The sequence below is a fragment of the Drosophila ananassae genome, chromosome XR (assembly GCF_017639315.1).
Source record: "Drosophila ananassae strain 14024-0371.13 chromosome XR, ASM1763931v2, whole genome shotgun sequence".
Taxonomy (NCBI): domain Eukaryota; kingdom Metazoa; phylum Arthropoda; class Insecta; order Diptera; family Drosophilidae; genus Drosophila; species Drosophila ananassae.
In genome coordinates, this window is record NC_057932.1 from 58364 (window position 1) to 81070 (window position 22707).

The window sequence follows — 22707 nt, forward strand, 5'->3', positions numbered from 1 at the left end:
AATACAAATTGAAATTTCAACAACAAACAGAATGATATTCATTTAAAGTAAAGTAAAGTAAAGTTTAAAATTTAAAGTAAACACAATCAAAAGTTAAAATTCAATTTATATATAAATAATCTTTGTTCTCTTTTGAAATTCAGTTTGAAAGATGATGGTAAATCTATTATTGATAAACATAGTTTAGTTCAAGTTCATTAGAACGAATTTTCGAGATACACCTGATTTATAAAATTTACAAATTTACATTAGAATAAGAAAACCCTTGAAAATCAAACCACAATAATTACCCACATATATCTTGAGATAGTTTGTATTTTTAATTATAAATAAACCATATTTTATAATGTATGAATAATTAATCCTGTTCTACATGCTGATCGAGAAACCGCCGTAGAAGCTTGTAAAGAAAAAAGGGGCATAGCAAATATGATAGACGGAAGTAGGTAGGCATGGCCAAGGTATGGTGGGCCAAAAACGCCCCAATGCAACCTGGGGGTGTAAGATTGTTTGTTTTCCTGGTTCTTCATCTGTCTCTTAACTCTCTCAATTTTGCTGTGTTCAGATTATCTCTCTTTTCCGGCCAGAATGTTACATGTATAAGTTGCATTCAGTACATAAGTCAAAATGGCCGGGAACGCTCGGCAATATTCTATAGCTGCCATATAACTGATTGATCGGAAATGCCATAACTTTGACGTTTTTTAAGTTTGACGGTTGGGACGTCAAACACATGTTACATTTGGCCAAAATATTTTATGTACACAATTTCATAAGAATCGGCCGACTATATCCTATAGCTGCCATGTAGGACTGCCGTTAAGCTCGTTGAGCTGCCATATAACTCAACGATCGGAATTGGAATAATATTGTTTTAAAAGATGCTTGGGGCTGTTTTCAAAATTTTTATTAAAAATTGATTTGATGGTAAATTGACTTCGGCTCCACCCGAAGTTAACCTAACTTTCTTTCCTTTCTTGTTAATAAAAAACAATTCTCCTCATTTACAACTTATTTGACTCCGCCCCAAATTATATATCCGGCAGCCCTCCACGATACGATCTTTAAGAAAGAGAAAGCATCTCTCAGAAGGAATACGTTCTCCTGGCCTGTGTTACCGAATATAATATCCGAATATACTACCGAATATATAAATATAGTACGGAATATACCGAATGTAATAAACGCCATGTTAACTTTTGGAGTAGATATCAATTTGCAGGGACTTGATGACTAATTGCTGATCTTACATCATTTCCTACAAGAGCCATCCGCAGAGGAACACCGCAAGCGGGAGTCTTCTTTCCTTTCCTATAGTACATGATTGACAACACGATTCTATGAAAAAAAGAAGCCCCCCTCGGGTTTCAAATTAGTAGCGTACGCGGACGACGTTTCAATCATTTTCATAGTTAAACACCCACAATCGAGCTTTTTTGCATATTTGGCCTTATAATTACAAATTGGGAAAATGTTTTTTTTACCGTTATAAGCGTTTATGCAATTTCAATATCTATTATTTAAAATTTATTAAGAAAATATACCGTTACTTTTACATACTTTACAATTCCCATCCCAATTTCTCCCATCTCCATACAAAAAAAACGACTATGGAACTTGCTACGCGAGGATACCTCTAAAACAAACCAAAACGAGAAAGGAAAGCTAACTCCGGGCGGAGCCGAAGTTGATATACCCTTGCAGTTGAGTCGCAGTTCGCTAGGTGGCGCCACGCATCTTATATTATTAAATATATAGCGGATCGTATATAGTTGGCCGATCCTTATGAAATTTGGCATATCGAATTATTTTGCCCAAAGAAAAATCCACTGAAACTCTTATCCTTCTAACTTGAAAAACAACCAAGTTATGGCATTTCCGATCAATCAGTTATATGGCAGCTATAGGATATAGTCGGCCGATCCTTATGAAATTCGACAAATCAGATTGTTTTTCCCAAAATAGAATCTGTACCAAATCCCATCTTTCTAACTTAAAAAACACCAAAGTTGTGCCAATTTCGATCGTTCTATGACAGCTATAGGATATAGTCGGCCCATCCTTATGAAATTTTGTACATTAGATATTTTGGTCAAATATAACATGTGTGGAAAGTCCCAACCCTCTAACTTAAAAAACACCAAAGTTATGGCATTTCCGATCAATCAGTTATATGGCAGATATAGGATGTACTACCTGCAAGGAAAAAAAGGATGTGTGTGAAGTTTCAACTCGATAGCTTCAAAACTGAGAGGCTTGTTTGCGTAGAAACCGACAGACAGACAGACAGACAGACGGACAGACGGACAAGCTCATATCGACTCAGGAGGTGATCCTGATCAAGAATATATATACTTTATAGGGTCGGAGATGTCTCCTTCACTGCGTTGCACACTTTTGACCAAATTTATAATACCCTCTGCAAGGGCATAAAAATAACTTTTTGAATATTTATTAATATTAAGCATTTTTCGCTTTTATGAAAAGAATTTTTCACTCTTAAATCAAGAATTTTCGTTCTAAAAATCGAACTTTATCGGGAAAATTGCAAAAATTAAGCATTTTTTCATAGGTTAGGTAAAGTAGTTTTTGGTTGACTTGCAAGTGCGTTGCCACGTGGTTTAAACAGGAAATCCTTGGTATTTTTTTTTAGTTTACTTCAATATAATTTGACTAAACCAAATGTTGCGAAAACAAGAATAATATTTGGATTTTGATATGTTGGACATGAGAAATTCAAGGGCAAAAATAGTGCTCTAAAAATGCAACGACATGGCTTTTTGGAGAAGTGAAAATTTTAAACCTAGAACAGATAGCAAAGATGGTCGCTTTACCTTCACAACTCATGGACTCTATGTGAAACCGATATGAATAATATCAAACAATGAGATTAGTTTTTGCCGCGCCAAGGCGTGGGTTGCAATATAAGAAAAGTATATACATATTTAGTATAGTTTAGGAAAGTTAATTATAAGAAGTTTTTCAGCCTCTTTTTATATATTTTTGGGAAAAGAGGAAATTCGAAAAATTGCATTGAAATCAAAAAAATCAGATGTTCATCTTACAATTTTATTTTTAAAAGAGCAGATCACCTTATCTATTTAGTCTTTTGATCTCAAACGCTATATGCATTAAGGGAAAGTAATATTTATAACTGAAAGTTCCCGAACATCCTTAACGACAGTTTGAAAATCATTAGAAATTAACTTTGAGACAAGATTTCAGATACTATCCGAATAGTAAAAAGTGAAATTATGTTTTTTTATTTTTATAAAAATAGAAAATTGTTATGGAGCATTATAAAAAAAAAGTTTATATAGATTGAATATTAATTAGCAATTAAAAGAGATCCCATAATTTTTATCCCATAATTTGATCCCATAATTTATCCCAAACTTTTGATTAAAACTGGGAACATTTAATCAGTTTTAATCTTTTTTGTTCAGAATAATTATTGAGTATTTTAAGTATTTAAGTGTTTTAATAAGCTATCTGCTTATAATGGTAATGAGTTCTAGATATATTCTATTAATAGATATTTCTTATTAAGAACACTTATCAAAAAATTTGAATATTAATAAAATAAAATAATTAATATTATTTTCGCATTTTGAAAGAGCTGGAAATATAGATGGGAAAGCTATGCTAAGAGTAAATTTAGTAATTACCATTTTGATACTAGACTACAACTTTTGTTACCTTATTAATTATCGTTGACTTAATCATTCACCGACTGCCTTCTTAATTAAACACTTTGAAAATTGTTTATACCTAATACCGTTATCACTTACTAAAATGTAAAACTCGTCCTGAAGCTTAATCGCCATCTGAATAAAAACCCCGTTGTTTTTTTTCGAGTTATTTTTCTATACAAATGTGAATAATTAAGATTTTTCACATAAATTGAAAATATTTTCTAAAATATTTGAAACGGATGAAAGTATAGGATTCCAAATAAATCTATTGAGCTTTACCAAATAATATATAATAAATAATAAAAAATTGAATGATGTATTTTCACCATTAATAAATAAGTTTATTATGACTAAATAACGCTCATTCTTGACGATTTTTTATACTGGTTCGTGAGGCTTCGCTATAGCATTACATTCAACTATTTGTATATATTTTTGAATTATTTTCCAATTTAATTAAATTAAAATTAAATTTCAATTAAAAAATGTTCGTAAATTTACACTGTCTGTGCGATAAGTTTTATCTCACAATGAATGAATTAAAATTTTTTATGGGTTCTAAAAGTATTTTATTTACTTAGTAGTAGGCCAAATAGTATTTTAGTATTAAAAGTACTAAAACATAATAATTTCTTACAGCGAAATCTGAAACGGTAAAACGGCACGCTTTGAAAATAATAATAGAAAAGGAATTACGGTCAAATTCGAGTTTACAGACCTGTAAATACCCGATAATTATCTCGTCTGTTATTCAAATATTTATTTCACATAAAAAAGTATATTAAAAATGTATATTATTTTATGAAGTCCTTTATAGTAATTTGGCATCACATATTGTATGATCAATTTTTTTTAAATTGATGATAGAATATATTTACTTTTACGTATCCCCATATACATACATACATACACAGAAAATAGTGGAAATATAGCAAATGGAAACTAATTCTTTTACATATTATATTATGTATGTACATAAGTTTCAATTAATATAATATAACTTGTTCCATCTTTTTTTATCATATCTCTTTCGACCATATATTACGACATACATACTTTGAAGTGAGCGACTTATGAGAAGTTATAGCTAATATATAATATCTGCAAGGGTACAAAAACATATGCTTCGCCCGAAGTTTTCGTTTTTTTAAAGCTTCTTTTTTCTTTAATTTTCTTTAAATTCCATTTCATGAAAGGAGTGTCTGATATGAAGGTTTAAAAAATGTCCTCATTAAACTGTATGTTGCACGTAAGCTTCGGGGCAAAAAGCTAAATTCTAAGCATTAGATTTTATATTGCTATTTTTTCGGAAATCATAAAGTATAAACTAAAAATCGTATTCAAAATACGATGCGTAATATAAAAAAAATAATCAAATTAGTTCATTAGTTGTGTTAGGAACTATGATTTACAAAAAAATGGCAACACATTTAAATATCTACCTGAATAATAAATCTATTGTATATTTTACTCAGTAATTATAATAATATTAAAATTAACATAAAAATTTTGAATGGCAAGCCAAAATCATTTACTGTTTAAAATAGTTTAATTTTATTTTTTGGATAATTAAAATTTTTGAATGAAACCGAACATAGGCCAGATTTTCTTTTTTATTCTAAAACGATTAACATTACGGCTCATAAAATAGATCAAATTTGCAACTATTTTAATTTTTCAATTTTTTGTATTAATTAATAAAGAACTCAAAGCATTAAAATTGACTAAAACCATTATTGGCTTCGGTTTCATTCTTTAATAAATTGAAAAACTTAATTCTCTTAATTAGCACGTAGCGTAAGTTAGCTCAGTGAAACGTTTGCTCTCATAAACGCTAACAGCATAGTTATTTCTTACCATATGGAGTTTCTTTTTTTTCCATTTTAATTGTGTTTTCTGGGGTGGGTAAAGTTTCAGTTGGTAGAGCTGTGGTCAGTAGCACAACAGAATTGCAATCTGTGCCACCCCATCCCATATCACAAAAACAACGGTTTGTATTAGTACAAACCTGGAAAAAAAATATTTTTAAATATTGGTAGAATGCGATTATGTATAAATAACAAGAAAGGAAAGCTAACTTCGGGCGGTGCCGATGTTTATATACCCTTGCAGATAACATTATTATATACATATATGTCATATAAGAAAATATGAAAATATAGGAAATAGTAGGCAGATGAAATTTGGCAGATCGGATAAATTTTGGAGTCCCTGAAATGGAATCTGTACCATTTTTCTAAATTAAAAAACATAAAAGTTATGGCATTTCCGATCAATGAGTTATATGGAAGCTATAGGATATAGTCGACCGATCCCGGCCGTTCCGACTCATATACTGCCTGCAAACAGGGATGTGATCTAAGTTTCAAGTCGATAGCTTTAAAACTGAGTGACTAGTTTGCGTAAAAACAGACAGACAGACGTACAAACGGACATGCTTATAACGACTCAGGAGGTGATCCTGATCAAGAATATATATAATTTATAGGGTCGGAGATGACTTCTTCACTGCGTTGCACACTTTCGACTAAAATTATAATACCCTCTGCAAGAGTATAAAAGGTATTGACTTATAATTTACTTACGCCACGTTCTGAGCATTCTTGACCGCGACTATTTGTTGGGCACTTTGTCTGATCTACATACGGAAATAGACTGATACATGTTTGGTTCAGGCAAATTAAATTATCACCACATGGTGTCCCATCCATCACTAGACCATGCTGGGGGTAACTATTTGCGCCCACTTGTCCACTGGTTGCCCTTTAAATTTTTATTGGTTAAAAGTAATAATTAATTGTTTTTATTAAAAGATCTGAGGCTGTTTACATACTTGCATTCGTATTCCTGACCTTTGATTGATATTATAGTTCGTGAATAAAGCTGATCGATGCCATCATTTACGGGTTGTCGCTCCCCTTCCTTGCATTGCAGAGTCCCACACTGTACATTCCTGCAGTTCAACAAAACATTTTCACATTAAGAACCAAAGTGTTATTATGTGTATTTTTATTAAACTATAAAACGATAATAATAGAAAACTATCAGGCAAACTCTGGGAGGGCACTTGTTATGTTAATAAAAAAAGGTATTAAAGCCGGATTAGTCGCCTGTGAGTTTTGATTATCCAAATTCTTATTGAAACCGGATAGTAAAAGTAAAACCCCGATGGGGAAACGAAAAAGTTTTCTGGATCGGTTGCCTATGATGGTAGGATATATTTATATATATATTATATTTATATAATATACCATCATTTACATACACATATAATGAAAATTTTATACATATATATAATGGAAGTTTAGATACCGTTGCAGGTAAGTGAAAGTTTATATTATAAGACATATATCGGAAAAATACATAAGCATCGTAGAATATATATGGATTATTCGAAGTGAAATAATAAAAGTGGCGGAAAAACTTAGCCTGGCATAAGGTAATTATCCCAGGGCTTGCCAGCCAAAATCTTATTTATTTATTTTTGAAGTGAAACTTCTTTAGGCGCGTAATGGATTTTCGGGGACGGAGTAAAACCGAGTCAGGATCGACACGAAAATGCGAGTACCCCACCCCCCTCACCGTTCACTGTCCCTCTCTCACCATATGCGCTTGTTGAGGTGGGAGAGCCGCTCACGAACGTTGTCTCTCTTCTCTTCTTTCCTCTCTCTCAGACACCAGCGAACTGCGTTATTGAACTTTTTCAAAAACACACTCAATTTGGATATTGTTAATGATAGGAACACTAGCACGACTAGACACGGGACAACAATCGATGCAGTTTTTGCACGATTCATTAGAGATTTAAGTGCTCACGTATATATCTCGCACTTTAGTTACCATAACCCAATTATCACGACATTAGGAAATGATATTCATGAAATTGACAATGAAAATGGCACATGATTGGTAAATTGTCATTGTAATTTCTTTGTAATTTTTATACCCTTGCAGAGGGTATTATAATTTTGGTCAAAAGTGTGCAACGCAGTGAAGGAGACATCTCCGACCCTATAAAGTATATATATTCTTGATCAGGATCACCTCCTGAGTCGATATGAGCATGTCCGTCTGTCCGTCTGCCCGTCTGTCCGTCTGTCTGTTTCTACGCAAACTAGTCTCTCAGTTTTAAAGCTATCGAGTTGAAACTTTGCACACACCCTTCTTTCCTTTGCAGGCAGTATATAAGTCGGAACAGCCGGGATCGGTCGACTATATCCTATAGCTGCCATATAACTGATTGATCGGAAATGCCATAACTTTGTTGTTTTTGAACTTTGAAGTTAGAGGGTTGGGACTTTCCACACATGTTATATTTGACCAAAATATCTTGTGTACAAAATTTCATAAGGATCGGCCGACTATATCCTATAGCTGTCATAGAACGATCGAAATTGGCATAACTTTGTTGTTTTTTAAGTTAGAAAGATGGGATTTGGTACAGATTCTATTTTGGGAAAAACAATCTGATTTGTCGAATTTCAAAAGGATCGGCCGACTATATCCTATAGCTGTCATATAACTGATTGATCGGAAATGCTATAACTACGTTGTTTTTCAAGTTAGAAGCATGGGAGTTTCAATGGATTCCTCTTTTGGCAAAATAATTCGATATGCCAAATTTCATAAGGATCGGCCGACTATATACGATCCGCTATATATCTAATAATATAAGATGCGTGGCGCCACCTAGCGGACTGCGACTCAACTGCAAGGGTATATCAACTTCGGCTCCGCCCGAAGTTAGCTTTCCTTTCTTGTTAATTGTAATATTGTTATTTATGTAATATTGTATACTTGTGAATAAATTGAAAATTTTTGGAACTATACATTAATCGAACGTCATTCATCTATAAGAAAATATTAGAAAAAGCAAATTCATGCTTCGTCGTTGAATTATTTAACCTCTAATTTTCAAACTAACCTAAGAGAGAAAATAGAGATGATGAAATGAAAATAGAGAGAGAGGAATACTAGAAGTTTCACTTCTGTCTTGCGTAGGCTTGACACACCCTTTTATTTTTTTATTATTCCTTGAATCATTTATTCTTCTTATATATTTATATACAAAATAATCATAAAAATTTATTTAAATATTCTTAATAATATGAATTTACATGAGACAAATTTTTTTATTTTAATTATAATAAAGGATCTAATATTATCTTACAATTGAAGACACAAATATTTTTTATTTAAGTCTATATGTTTTGTATTACGATTATAACCTGCATATCTTCAACTTCTATTAATACTTTCCACGAGATGACGTCACAGTGAAAGTTTTATGTCAGCAATTGGAAATTTCCTCGCCATCCAGTGTACTCGCAACGTTTTCTAATTTTTGAGACAGGTTCATTTTTCGACAATTCATATCAGACTTAAGAGCTTCCATAATTTGATTTTTGTATTTCATTACATAAATATATAGCTCCTTCAAAGCTGAAATTGTATCAAATTCTTCGAGCTGCCTTACCGACAGTTGTTGCATGGCTGTACTCATTTCCTGGTCGCTTATTTGCGGAAGACGAGAAACATCGCGGTAAAAACTCGTTACCATTACTCGATAGTTTGGAATATCCTTTGCAAAGAGCAACTTGTTTGAAGGCGAATCCTTTCCAAGTCTATGTTCAGATGTTGAGCAGGCATCCATAAAGGTTTGTGCAATTACACTTAAACATGAGTCCACAGAAAACGTTTTATTTATATCAAATATAAAGTCGGGATTTTTTATAAAATTAACCCAAAATCTTAAAGGCAAACAGTTAGATTTCCACGCATGGACAATATCAGAATCGCTAATTCCATGTCTCGAAGCTTCTTCGTCCAACAAATCAAAAAGCCATTTTACCGCCGGTGGTAGTTCCTCATTAACTGTTAGGACAATTGAAAAGAAATCGTCGACAAATTTTTGAATAGTTCCTTTAGTGGCTAATAGACGAGTTAAGTATACTTCAGGTATAGTTTTGTTTATTCTGTCATTACAATAACTTGTAGAATGCGAAGTTTGCAATGCTGCCGACGGTCCTGATAAAGTCGAATTTTTTATATTCATATAATGATCAGGTATTAAAGGTTTAATCAGATGGTAAATCCGAGGCTGCTGCAATCCAAACTCAATGTCGTTATTTATAATGATATGGCTTTGGGAATTGTTTATGAAATAAAAATTATGATATGGTGCCGCATGGTGGCCCTTACTGTAGGGTATATGATAACTTTCATTTTGTCTAGCAATAAGAGGCATTACAGCCGATTCTTTGACTCCATAGTGAGCTAATGTGTTAAGTCGTTTCCAACCGTTTATTGTTTTTGTGGTTAAGTCTTCATCTTGCAATGTTAGGTGACCCCCACGCCCATGTCTCCATTCTAAGTCAACCTCGTATATAGATGGTCTCATTGAAAACGGAGTGTTTTTAAAAATAGCATCTAGTATTTTTAGCTTCACTTGCGAAATCGTATCCCAATCGTTAACGCGGCACTGAACTTTTTCATCAAGATCATCTTGCAAGATATGCAAAATTACAACAGAATGAGCAACTTGCTCATGTAAAAGACGCTCTTCCGAAAGAGAGTAGCGCGCATCATTAGTTATGGCATCTACTAACCCTTTTTCAATTTGATGTTTTATGGCCTTAAACAGAAGAAATAAACTTGATCCAGCATATTCTTTTAAATAGTCGTACATACATATGGCCAAATAATTGGTTAACAAAAATACAAAAATAAACAAAATAACAGAAATAGTTGAATTCTCGAGCTCGGCTCGATACCGGGTTCGACCCTTCACACATCAGCCGAGAACTCTACCGTTGCTCTACTCTAGCTATCCCTGACAAGGTTTCGCACAAAAAATTTTCTTGAAGTTAAGTTGTATCTCCATGCTGTTAAAAATCAATTTTATGCTGAGTCATATTTTACCCTCTTCCCGTTTGGCAACAAAATTTTTTCGATAACCCATTCATGCTAATTTCAATTCCGAATTCCAGTATTAATTCAAGAACACTTGAGTCTTGTTTTAAGAATTTTGTGTTGTCAAATTTAGAACCCATTTATCTATCAGTGTACTCATATTTTGGATACTTGGGGTGGATACTTAAAATGTTTAACAAAATGTTAGTATAGTTGGCTTTGGCAAGTGTATACCGAATATGACTTTATTGTCCTTATTATTTCCACCTCAATAAATAATTTGGAAAATTTCTTGGACAACTTCTAAATTATTGCACTTAGGCAGTTGGTGTATACATAGGTGGTTGATTTCCTCGTGAATCTTAGAGCCTCCCATAATTATTTTAGCTTTAGACGTGGAAACAAATTCTGTACTTAAATTTTTGTGAATTGGGATAGGAGATTCGTTTAATTCGTCTAAGAAAATAACGAAAAGAGGCATTTGAAAAATAATTCATGTTTTGAAATTAAAGTGCGTTAATATTTCGTGACCCAGTCGGAATTATTAAGCTGTAACGAACTGTTGCAACTTAACTGACTTCCAACTGCTGTAGTAACGCAACTTCAAGCCCATGCATAAATGCGTTCGTGATTGTAACATAGGCTCATTTACCAGAGTATTTTTGGATTACTCTATCGACTTTTTTTCGGGACCCATGGTAAAATCAACATCTTTCCGCAACTAATTTGTCAGCAGTAGGGGAATATGCGTAACATATAAACTTTGTGAAAAATCATGCAAGACCCAAAAACGACTGAACTCCTCTAATTTTCTCCGAAACGATTTTCTGCTGCTGTCTTCGCCAATCCTGGCTAGGTACGGCTTTGCCGACAAGTCCCGTAAAATAAATCCGTATATGCGTAAACGCACTCTTCTTCCACAAAATGCCACCTAATAACATCGCGCAACCTCTTATAGCCTCGGTCTTTTGTAAGCACCACAGTAATTTCGCCGTAGGTAAATACGTTTTACATTTTAAACTGCATAATATTAGCATTGATTAGCTCTTGAAAAATATAGTGCGCAAAACCTTATAAAAGCTTCTGGTAAACGTTATCTGGAAGAACCCAACGTGTCTTCTTTAAAGATGTTACCTCGCGTCTAGTCCGCGTCACATCTGGGGTGCCTCAAGGAAGCCATCTTGGACCCTTACTTTTTACACTTTTTATTAATGACTTGCCCCTTGCCTTAACTGATTCACTCGTACTTATGTACGCTGATGACGTTAAGCTTTGTCTTCAGTATAAATTCACTAGTGCCCAATCTAGACTTCAATCCGATTTGGATAAATTTCAAAATTGGTGTTTTGCAAATAACCTAAAGCTTAATGGATCGAAATGTAAACTCATGTCCTTTTATCGAACTAGTCCTCACCAGGCTATGTACTTTCTCTATGGGAACGCTTTAGAACGATTAACTCAGGTTAACGATCTGGGAGTCCTTTTAGATTTGAAACTTAAATTTACCGACCATATATCTACCATGGTTAATAAAGCTATGGGTGTGCTTGGCTTTATTAAAAGATGGTCAAAAGAATTTAATGACCCGTACATAACAAAAACGTTATATACATCATTGGTTCGTCCGATTCTTGAGTATGGATCGTGTGTCTGGAGTCCTCAATATGGAGTACACCGAGATCACATAGAATGTGTACAAAAAAAACTTCCTGATTTTCGCCCTTAGGGGACTTAATTGGGATGCAAATCTTCACCTTCCCACTTATCATAGTAGACTTTTATTAATCAACTTACCATCATTAACAAATCGTAGAACGATGCTGGGTGTTATGTTTCTATATAATCTTATATATGGTAATGTAGACAGTCAGCATTTACTAACACGCTTAAATTTTAACGTTCCTAGTAGAAGGACTAGAAACTTCCGTCCTCTACTCCTTAGCCATTGTAATTCGACATATGCCCAACACGATCCGTTCAGGGTATTATGTTCGGACTACAATGGTCTCTACCACACCTTGCCACTTTGCTCCACTAACAATCTTAAATCCTTTATACTAAACGCCTTATCTATGCAACACTCTTCCTCGTAATATCTTACCCCTACTCTTCTCCTAAACGTTCTCGGATCTATCCCCGCGATTCGAGCCGTACGTTATGCGGCAGCGTCCCTCGGTCGGTTGGACGGGAGGTGGGCTGTACGTATGCAGTGGGAACCGCGCGAAACGTTAGAATCAATGCTCTGGCAGCGGTGTAAGTCCCTTGTTACGCGTTTATACCCTTGTAGAGGGTATTATAATTTTTGTCAAAAGAGTGAAACGCAGTAACGGTGACATCTCCAACACTATAAAGTATATATATTCTTGATCAGGATCACCTCCTGTGTCGATATGAGCATTTCCGTCTGTCTGTTTCTACGCAAACTAGTCTCTTAGTTTTGAAGCTATCGAATTGAAACTTTGCGCAAATCCCTATTTTATTTGTAGGCAGTATATAAGGCGGAACGGTCTTGATTGGTCAACTATATCCTATAGCTTATAACTGATTGATCGGAAATGCCATAAATTCCATAACTTTGGTGTTTTTTAAATAAGAAAGATGGGATCACTGTGAACGGCAGTCCACGAGGTGACGGTATTGTTAGGTGAAAGGTATTGTTTCAATTAGATAATTTTGTTCCAAACATATTCCAAAAGTTATTTGGTTTGGGAAAAATTAGAGTAAAATTAAAAAAAATTTTAATCAATAAAATGGGCTGGTGGACACAGATAGAATGTTTTTATATATTCGCATTCTAATGCTAAATACGCGTCGATTGGTACCTCAACCGACCCGATCCGATTTCTTTCAGAAGTTATTCAAAAAATTCAATTTTTTCTTCTTCTTCAAAATGAAGCCAGTGTGCGTCTGTTTGCACTACTTTTTTGTTGGAAATTCTGAAAAAAATTGGAGATGTTTGTTACTATCATATGAGCAACTATTGTTCTGCAACTTTTTGAAATACCTTAAGCTTACGTCAAAAAATTAAAAAAAACGTTGGTAATTAAAAATTCATAACTTTATAATTAAGAAAGATATTAAAATGTGCTTTACACCGTTGAAAAGGTTTTTTAAATATCTATTTCATTTTTTTTTTTTAGAACAAACGACTCCGCCAATACTTTTCTAATATTTATTATTTTATATCGCACATCCAAAATAAAGTGTTACATTCAACAATTTGTTAAACTAGGAAAACTGGAAGAACCTTTTTTTTAAATTTTTTAATTTAACAAATTTTTTGTAGGCAACCGATCTAAATGAATTATATACCAATCGAAAGGTATTGTTTAAATTAGATATTAAATTGTATTGTATTCAATTAGATAATAAACAAGAAAGGAAAGCTAACTTCGGGCGAAGCCGATGTTGATATACCCTTGCAGTTAAGGTTGTTCCATTTCCGATCGTTTAGATATATGGCGTCCATAGGATATAATCCGCCGATCCTTATGAAATTAAGCAGATCGGATTATATTGCCCAAAAGGGAATCCGTAGAAAGTCCCATCATTCTAGCTTTAAAAACACCAAAGTTATGCCGATTCCGATCATTCAGTTATATGGAAGCTATGGAAGGTCGACTTTATCCTATAGCTGCCATATAACTGATTGATCGGAAATGCAATAACTTTGGTGTTTTTTATGTTAGAGGGTTGGGATTTTCCACACGTTATTTGGCCATAATATCTTATGTACAAAATTTCACAAGGATCGGCCGACTATATCCTATATCTTTCATAGAACGATCGGAATTGGCATAACTTTGTTGTTTTTTTTTTAAATAATCTGAATTGCCTAATTTCATAAGGATCGGCCGACTATATCCTATAGCGGCCATATGACTGAACGATCGGAAATGGCACAACCTTAACTGCAAGGGTATATCAACTTCGGCTCCGCCCGAAGTTAGCTTTGCTTTCTGGTTTTTTATGATTATATTTTAGGCAAATTATTCCGATCTAAATTCCGATTTCATAAGGATCGGCCGACTATACCCAATAGCTGTCTTATAACTGATTGATGGGAATTGACATTACTTTGTTGTTTTTTAAGCTAGAAGGATGGGTTTCTACAGATTCCCTTTGAAGCAATCTAATCAGCATCTATTTTCAAAGATGCTTAAGGCTGTTTCCAACATTTTTATTACAAATTGATTGATTTTGGAAGTTAATTTCGTCAACATCAACGTTATTGGCTGCCAAAATCGCCCGTTGACTAAGCCATTCATGATTCAAATAATTATTCTGTATATCCGGGAAAATACTGTGAATCAATTCATTTTTATTCTGAACAACAGTGCAAAAATTGTCGGGTAGCTTAATGCATTGCGTATTTGGTTGCAGTTCTATTTTACCGTTCCCAATATCTAGTAGTTGTTTGGTTGTTGTTCACCAGACAAAAGTAAGATAGAACCACCGAAAAGTTTATTATTGCTGTTTAAATCTTGCATAGTTCTGTTTAATGCTTCAAGTGAATATTTGTGTGCCATTGTGCACTCATACCAAATTATTATAGAACTCTTCCGCAACACTGTAGCTATTCCACTATTCTTTTTGATGTTGCACATTGCATCTGGTTTATTATGAACGTCCATGGCAGCTTGAATGTTGAATGTGCTGTTCGCCCACCTTCCAGTAAAGTAGCCGCAATGCCTGACGATGCTACTGCTAATGCGATTTTTTGTTGCGACCGTATTTTGGCAAGAATCAACGATATTAAAAATGTCTTACCGGTTCCACCGGGTGCATCCAAGAAAAAAAAACTGCCTTGTTCAGCAGCAACAGCCAGCATAATCCGATCATAAATAATTTTTTGTTCTGCTGTCTGTAATGGTTTACTGTTCATGATAATTGTTGCTAAACTTCAATGGTCATATTGATTTTCTCGTTGTAAATCGGTATTGACTAAGTCGGTGGCTGGACGATTCGGTGATGGCATACCATAATGATTAAGTGGTAAATTTGAAATAAGAACACATAAATCCTCGATCAAGACCAATGTTTCATTGTACATCTCTGGTGTATAATCTATATTTTGGCATCGATTTGTTTGTCTAATTCGATGGAAGATGTCTTCTGTCATACAATTTTTATATTTTTCCCACAAAGTTTGTGCTTGCGAGGAATAACATGTCGTCAAAATAATTGCAAACAACTGACGAATGTTATTCGGTGTCGTTGTCAACGCAGCATCAGCAAGCGTTAAGTCCCAGTGGTTATCGTCTTCTAGCAATCGCAGTTCACGACATGCATCCTGGTACGTATTGAATACTCGACCATTAATTGTTCGTAAAAATTCAAAAGACGTTGGTCCGGGAACATTCACCAATAACAAACGTAAATAGAAGCACTCACGTTGCTTTGGATGTACCGTGAAAAGTCTCCCCAATGTCTTTGCTTTGAATATGCCTGTAATGGAAGGATGTGGTTTTCCTTGTTTCCGTGGCTCCCATTTTTTACTGGATTTGTTCCATGTGAAATAACGTGGAACATCACCATACACCAACGTCTTCGCAAATTGGCCAAAAACATCAGGTTTTTGACACAATGTAAAAAATTCAGTTAAAGTCGTTTTCGGAGCTTCGAACGCTCTTTGGAGAACATTTTCTTCAGTGAAGTATACACGTTGACAGTTTTCAAGATGTATTGCCAGATGTTGGACAGCAGGATCTCTTTCGTGGATGGGAAAGCTGAGAATATGCCAAATAGCTTCATTGCTGCTAATGTATCTGCCCATTTGGTATCGTGCTATTTCGTAATTTTTATTCATGTTTTGTACTTCAAATATGGCCAAATCACTGCCTTTGTTTACATATTTACAAATATACTTAATTGATTTAACAGAACTGCAAAGCTCAACATTGATATGAGCTTTGTAAGTTTTTGAAATTAGTGGTGAGTATGGTACCACCCACTGATTATCAAAGTCAACTTGATTTGCAAAGTTCGTCAGTCGCATTGTAAATGTGTGGCCACCATTCTCAGTACTTCTGCGGGGATACATTGGATAACCATCAATATCCGTGATCGTGTCATTCGTATGCGGCTTTGGGAAGTTTTTTTTACATTTTCCATTTTCCATGCACGGTGACGTCATGTTGAAAGCACTGCATGGTCCATTGATCATGTGTTTGGTGACAATATCAAATAATTCTTGATAAATTAATGGGTCTGGAATTTCGGCTGAAATTATTTGATCGATTTTTTTCAGGACGGATTCTATCTTTAAGTCACACACAAAAGGTGGGCATGAGGCAAACCTCGCTTTTGCCACTCTATCGTATACAGCCAACAACGTGTGATACCAAAAATTTAATATTTAACAATAAAATCAATTAATGATTTCAATTTTTGTTTAAACACCCGTGCAGTTAAATCATAACGATGAATGGCTTGTTTTCCTGGCAATAGTAAAGATTGTATCTCTTCCCAATTCGGATTACATGTGAATGTAATAAATAAATCCGGTCGGCCGTAATGACGCACGTAAGTCATCGCATCTTGTATGTATTCCTGCATTTTCCGAGGACTGCCGATGTAGCTTGAAGGTAAAATGAAAGCATTACCGATGTCATTGGGATTTAAATTTCCATCGATGTTTCCAGCAACAGCATCTCGTAAGTGAATATATTCTTCCGATCTTAGTTTTGTCTGGCTGAATCGAAGGAATCGCAAGCGTTCGCTTTCGACCTTAGCATACATATCAACAATGTATTGATGGAACAGCTGACGATATTGAAGGATATAATTGTCTTGACGTTGTCTAACCATTATTCGGTGTGCGTAGTTGTTCATTGAGCTAACTTTCTTATTTCTGTAATCACCTAAGAAAATAAAAAATTAAATGCAATGCGAAATTAAAATGTTTACATACAGTAAGAAAGTAAAAAGATAATTGTCAAATTTACCGGTATTTGGATCATACTGTTTTATATTAAGGTGATATTCATCTTGTCCTTGCCAAAATATCAATGGATATTGTAGTGCGTCATATGAACGGTGTAAATCCGAAATCGTACTAACAGTGTTGTCTCGCCGTGTAATTTTTATAGATCTTTTGTCAACTGGATCACCAACCATGATAACAGCAACCTCATCAACAGTTGGAGCGTTGAATCTACCAGCATGTTCACCTAATGGTACTTTGTCGGATTTTATGACGATTTGATAATTGTCATTTCGCAGTCGTGGCGAAACTCTTTTGATCAACTGAATTTGTTGATTGCGATCTTCTTAAAAATTTTCTAATAATATCACAATTTATCTTTCCTCTGCTTGTTCAATAAAATTATACAGGCACCGAGTCGTCACGCGCTCTTCACAATCGCCCATAAAATAAATTTGAAGAAATTTCGGATTGTTATCAGGCATCAGTGAACCGATTTTATGGTACACCTGGCCTTGAATTTTGAATGTAGTTTTAAAATTTCGTCAATCGGATGCACGATCAAAAATTTTAGTTGCCCCAAATGACGTCATTTGAAAGCAAGAATTAAATTTGCGTATCTTACGCAAAAATAATTTGGAATCATCTGAATTGCCAGTAAGAAGGGATAATAAAGGCTCCGGCGGAGCGGGTAGAGGTGACAGCCTGATGCGCAGCACTTGCCGGCTGCTTCATTCCGAAATTTCAATGCCTGACAATATTGACATACTTTATCCATTCCACCGATAGCTATTTTTGAATGCGTTGAGTAGTTAATATCTGGTGCATATTCAAAGGCAAGCCGAACGAATGATGCACGTGGTAATGAGCGGCTGATGGCTGATCCGTTGCCTTCGAAGATCTAGTACTCGTACTGTACCTATGTTTCGTTCTCGTGCCGCTCTTATTCTCGTAATATTCTGTTGCAGACGTTCGTCACGGTGTTCTTGAGATTCTTGTGCACGACTTTCTGCACTCCTGATTCTTTGAGCTGCATTCATTGTTTCGATTTGTTGTGGTAATTGCTGAGCTCTTTCAACACGTTTGCGTCGTGAACCTCTGCTGCTCGCGTTGTTGAGGTTCGATTTTTTCGGTGGCATATTCACTGTATTATCTTCAATTTAATTTACACCTCAGTCTAAGTAACATATGATACCAAAAATTTAAACGGTATTTCGTTCACTATTCACCGAGTCAGCTTTTCGGAGCTGCGAACGCCATCTGTTAGGATCATACGGTATTTCGTTCACTATTCACAGAGTCAGCTTTTCGGAGCTGCGAACGCCATCTGTTAGAATCATTTGGAGTTAACAAATAATTGTGACTGTCAAATAATAACAGACAAAGAATTATCAATAAATTAAAATTGCGACTATAATTTGAGAATTAAACTATCCTATCTCTCAAGTTGGGTCATGGTGTGCGAATTTTATTATAATCGGTTAAGTGGTTTAGGAGTCCATTAAAGACAAACATTGTGACATGAGATTTATATATATTAAGATATCCGTTTCGGTAAGCGTTGTGCAGTGCCACATTAGGGCATTTCTACGGATTAAGTAAAATGTTCCAATCCAAGTATAGTTCTGCTTCTTTGTTTCTTTTAGATATTTAGATATTAATTTCCTTAATTATTTACAGTTAATTTTCGACAATGATTTTTACTTATCTGTTAACACCTGTGCTCTTCTTTGTCTGTCTCGCTCTCTCCCCTGTTCTAACTAACGCTCCCTATTTTGTAGCAACCGTTTCGGTTTAGTAGTCGAAGGTTAATTTTTATTGGAAAACTATTTATCAAAGATGAACGAGCATAAAAGATCATATTTTATGCTTGTTAAAATCAAACAATAAGTCGATTTCACCGTCCCAGGCCAGCTTATTGTGTTGGCTGTGAGAATGTATCTCTCACGCCAAATTTGCTGGCTTCACTGCAAATATCGTTTCACTGGATATACTGTGTAGTAGGATGAACTGCTATCGTTTATACGAGACACAAAAAATTTGTTTAAAGAGTTGATCCTTGGTTTTCAAAAAATTAAACTTCAATTTAGTTTCCTTAAGCTCTTAAATGAGTTTCATTAAAGATTCGCAACTAGGGATGTTGCAGCTCTAGAGATCGCTGGGCTCAGGCTCCACCAGCAATCTTGCACCCACTCATTTCCCTTACCACCCCAAGGGCAGGAACAGTGAAAAAAAATTTGGCCCCCGAATTTTCCGTTGATCCATCCACTCAAAATGGTAGAACACCGTCCGGATCGACCTTAGCACCAAACGCTTACATGTGATTCCATCTGTATCACAAACACTTGTTTTACGACTTGCCCCTGAGAAGTATATTATGAGATTGACACCTCGACTCATATTAAAACCAAATCAAAGGCTGTGATATGAGTGAAAGATATCAAAATACGTGTCCCATTGCCGATGTTTGGGACGGTCTGTTTTGTCTAGCTTCTAGCTGGAGAACATATTTTTACAAAAACATCGGCCGAGTACATTTAAGAAAAAAAAAAAGAGTTTGTTTCTCTTCACCACTCTTACCTATCAAAATTGTAGGGGCTTACACATTAAGCTTTCTAGACTCCATTTTGATAGTTCTTATTTGTGTTACATATTCTTTAGTCACAGAGATGGAATATTGTTTCCTCCGTGTGGGAGCATAAATGCAACAAGTTGCACATCAACTTGTGACAGTGACACTCCCAGTTTTGTGGAAAAACACGATTTTCCGAGAGCAATTTAAAACACATGCGTGGAAAATTTCAAACCGTTTTGCCTAGTCGAACTTTACCCAAGTTGCGAACCGCTGCTAGTTTTTGCGGAGTTACGACCTCCCAAAGCTTAAAAGTGAGAAAAACCACTCCACAGTATGCAAAGCAAAATTGTACTGGCAAGCGCCTCCCCGTTAACCCAAAGCGCGGCCGCCTAGGAAAAAGGCCAACTCCAGTGAAATCTTCGGCAATGAGTCCATCGACTCCGAGCCCGGAGAAGTAAAGCACAAGCCTTTACTCTGACTTCGACGACGAACCGAAAACTCATTCAAAGGCCACAAAGAAGTATGCCCCCAAGAAGGCCCGCAAAGATCCCATCTCTGACGCCCTAGGCGAAAAAATAGTGATTACCTACAAGGCAAGTCTCAACAACGAGACAGACAAAGAAGAGCACAGGTGTTAACAGATAAGTAAAAATCATTGTCGAAAATTAACTGTAAATAATTAAGGAAATTAATATCTAAATATCTAAAAGAAACAAAGAAGCAGAACTATACTTGGATTGGAACATTTTACTTAATCCGTAGAAATGCCCTAATGTGGCACTGCACAACGCTTACCGAAACGGATATCTTAATATATATAAATCTCATGTCACAATGTTTGTCTTTAATGGACTCCTAAACCACTTAACCGATTATAATAAAATTCGCACACCATGACCCAACTTGAGAGATAGGATAGTTTAAATCTCAAATTATAGTCGCAATTTTAATTTATTGATAATTCTTTGTCTGTTATTATTTGACAGTCACAATTATTTGTTAACTCCAAATGATTCTAACAGATGGCGTTCGCAGCTCCGAAAAGCTGACTCTATGAATAGTGAACGAAATACCGTATGATCCTAACAGATGGCGTTCGCAGCTCCGAAAAGCTGACTCGGTGAATAGTGAACGAAATACCGTTTAAATTTTTGGTATCATATGTTACTTAGACTGAGGTGTAAATTAAATTGAAGATAATACAGTGAATATGCCACCGAAAAAATCGAACCTCAACAACGCGAGCAGCAGAGGTTCACGACGCAAACGTGTTGAAAGAGCTCAGCAATTACCACAACAAATCGAAACAATGAATGCAGCTCAAAGAATCAGGAGTGCAGAAAGTCGTGCACAAGAATCTCAAGAACACCGTGACGAACGTCTGCAACAGAATATTACGAGAATAAGAGCGGCACGAGAACGAAACATAGGTACAGTACGAGTACTAGATCTTCGAAGGCAACGGATCAGCCATCAGCCGCTCATTACCACGTGCATCATTCGTACGGCTTGCCTTTGAATATGCACCAGATATTAACTACTCAACGCATTCAAAAATAGCTATCGGTGGAATGGATAAAGTATGTCAATATTGTCAGGCATTGAAATTTCGGAATGAAGCAGCCGGCAAGTGCTGCGCATCAGGCTGTCACCTCTACCCGCTCCGCCGGAGCCTTTATTATCCCTTCTTACTGGCAATTCAGATGATTCCAAATTATTTTTGCGTAAGATACGCAAATTTAATTCTTGCTTTCAAATGACGTCATTTGGGGCAACTAAAATTTTTGATCGTGCATCCGATTGACGAAATTTTAAAACTACATTCAAAATTCAAGGCCAGGTGTACCATAAAATCGGTTCACTGATGCCTGATAACAATCCGAAATTTCTTCAAATTTATTTTATGGGCGATTGTGAAGAGCGCGTGACGACTCGGTGCCTGTATAATTTTATTGAACAAGCAGAGGAAAGAGAAATTGTGATATTATTAGAAAATTTTTTAGAAGATCGCAATCAACAAATTCAGTTGATCAAAAGAGTTTCGCCACGACTGCGAAATGACAATTATCAAATCGTCATAAAATCCGACAAAGTACCATTAGGTGAACATGCTGGTAGATTCAACGCTCCAACTGTTGATGAGGTTGCTGTTATCATGGTTGGTGATCCAGTTGACAAAAGATCTATAAAAATTACACGGCGAGACAACACTGTTAGTACGATTTCGGATTTACACCGTTCATATGACGCACTACAATATCCATTGATATTTTGGCAAGGACAAGATGAATATCACCTTAATATAAAACAGTATGATCCAAATACCGGTAAATTTGACAATTATCTTTTTACTTTCTTACTGTATGTAAACATTTTAATTTCGCATTGCATTTAATTTTTTATTTTCTTAGGTGATTACAGAAATAAGAAAGTTAGCTCAATGAACTACTACGCACACCGAATAATGGTTAGACAACGTCAAGACAATTATATCCTTCAATATCGTCAGCTGTTCCATCAATACATTGTTGATATGTATGCTAAGGTCGAAAGCGAACGCTTGCGATTCCTTCGATTCAGCCAGACAAAACTAAGATCGG

The 22707-nt window shown here is 35.2% G+C and overlaps 1 protein-coding gene and 1 long non-coding RNA gene across 6 annotated transcripts in view; one reads left to right on the forward strand and one right to left on the reverse strand.

Annotated features, from left to right (window-relative positions):
* LOC6495749 (disintegrin and metalloproteinase domain-containing protein 12) overlaps positions 1–22707 on the reverse strand; it is a 573836-nt gene that overhangs the window by 48114 nt on the left and 503015 nt on the right. For all 4 annotated transcript variants that reach the window (XM_044717324.1, XM_044717323.1, XM_044717322.1 and 1 more), the window contains 3 exons: positions 6529–6648; positions 6281–6458; positions 5553–5703 (listed from right to left, as the gene is read on the reverse strand). In XM_044717324.1, the coding sequence (XP_044573259.1) occupies positions 5553–5703; positions 6281–6458; positions 6529–6648 (449 nt within the window). The remainder of the gene's footprint in view (positions 1–5552; positions 5704–6280; positions 6459–6528; positions 6649–22707) is intronic.
* Positions 4304–22690, forward strand: LOC123257587. Of its 2 annotated transcripts, none has more exons than XR_006507720.1 (2): positions 4304–4415; positions 22519–22690. It is a non-coding gene; the product is annotated as an uncharacterized LOC123257587 (long non-coding RNA). The 2 variants fall into 2 exon arrangements; XR_006507721.1 differs by lacking the exon at positions 4304–4415 and adding an exon at positions 22140–22434.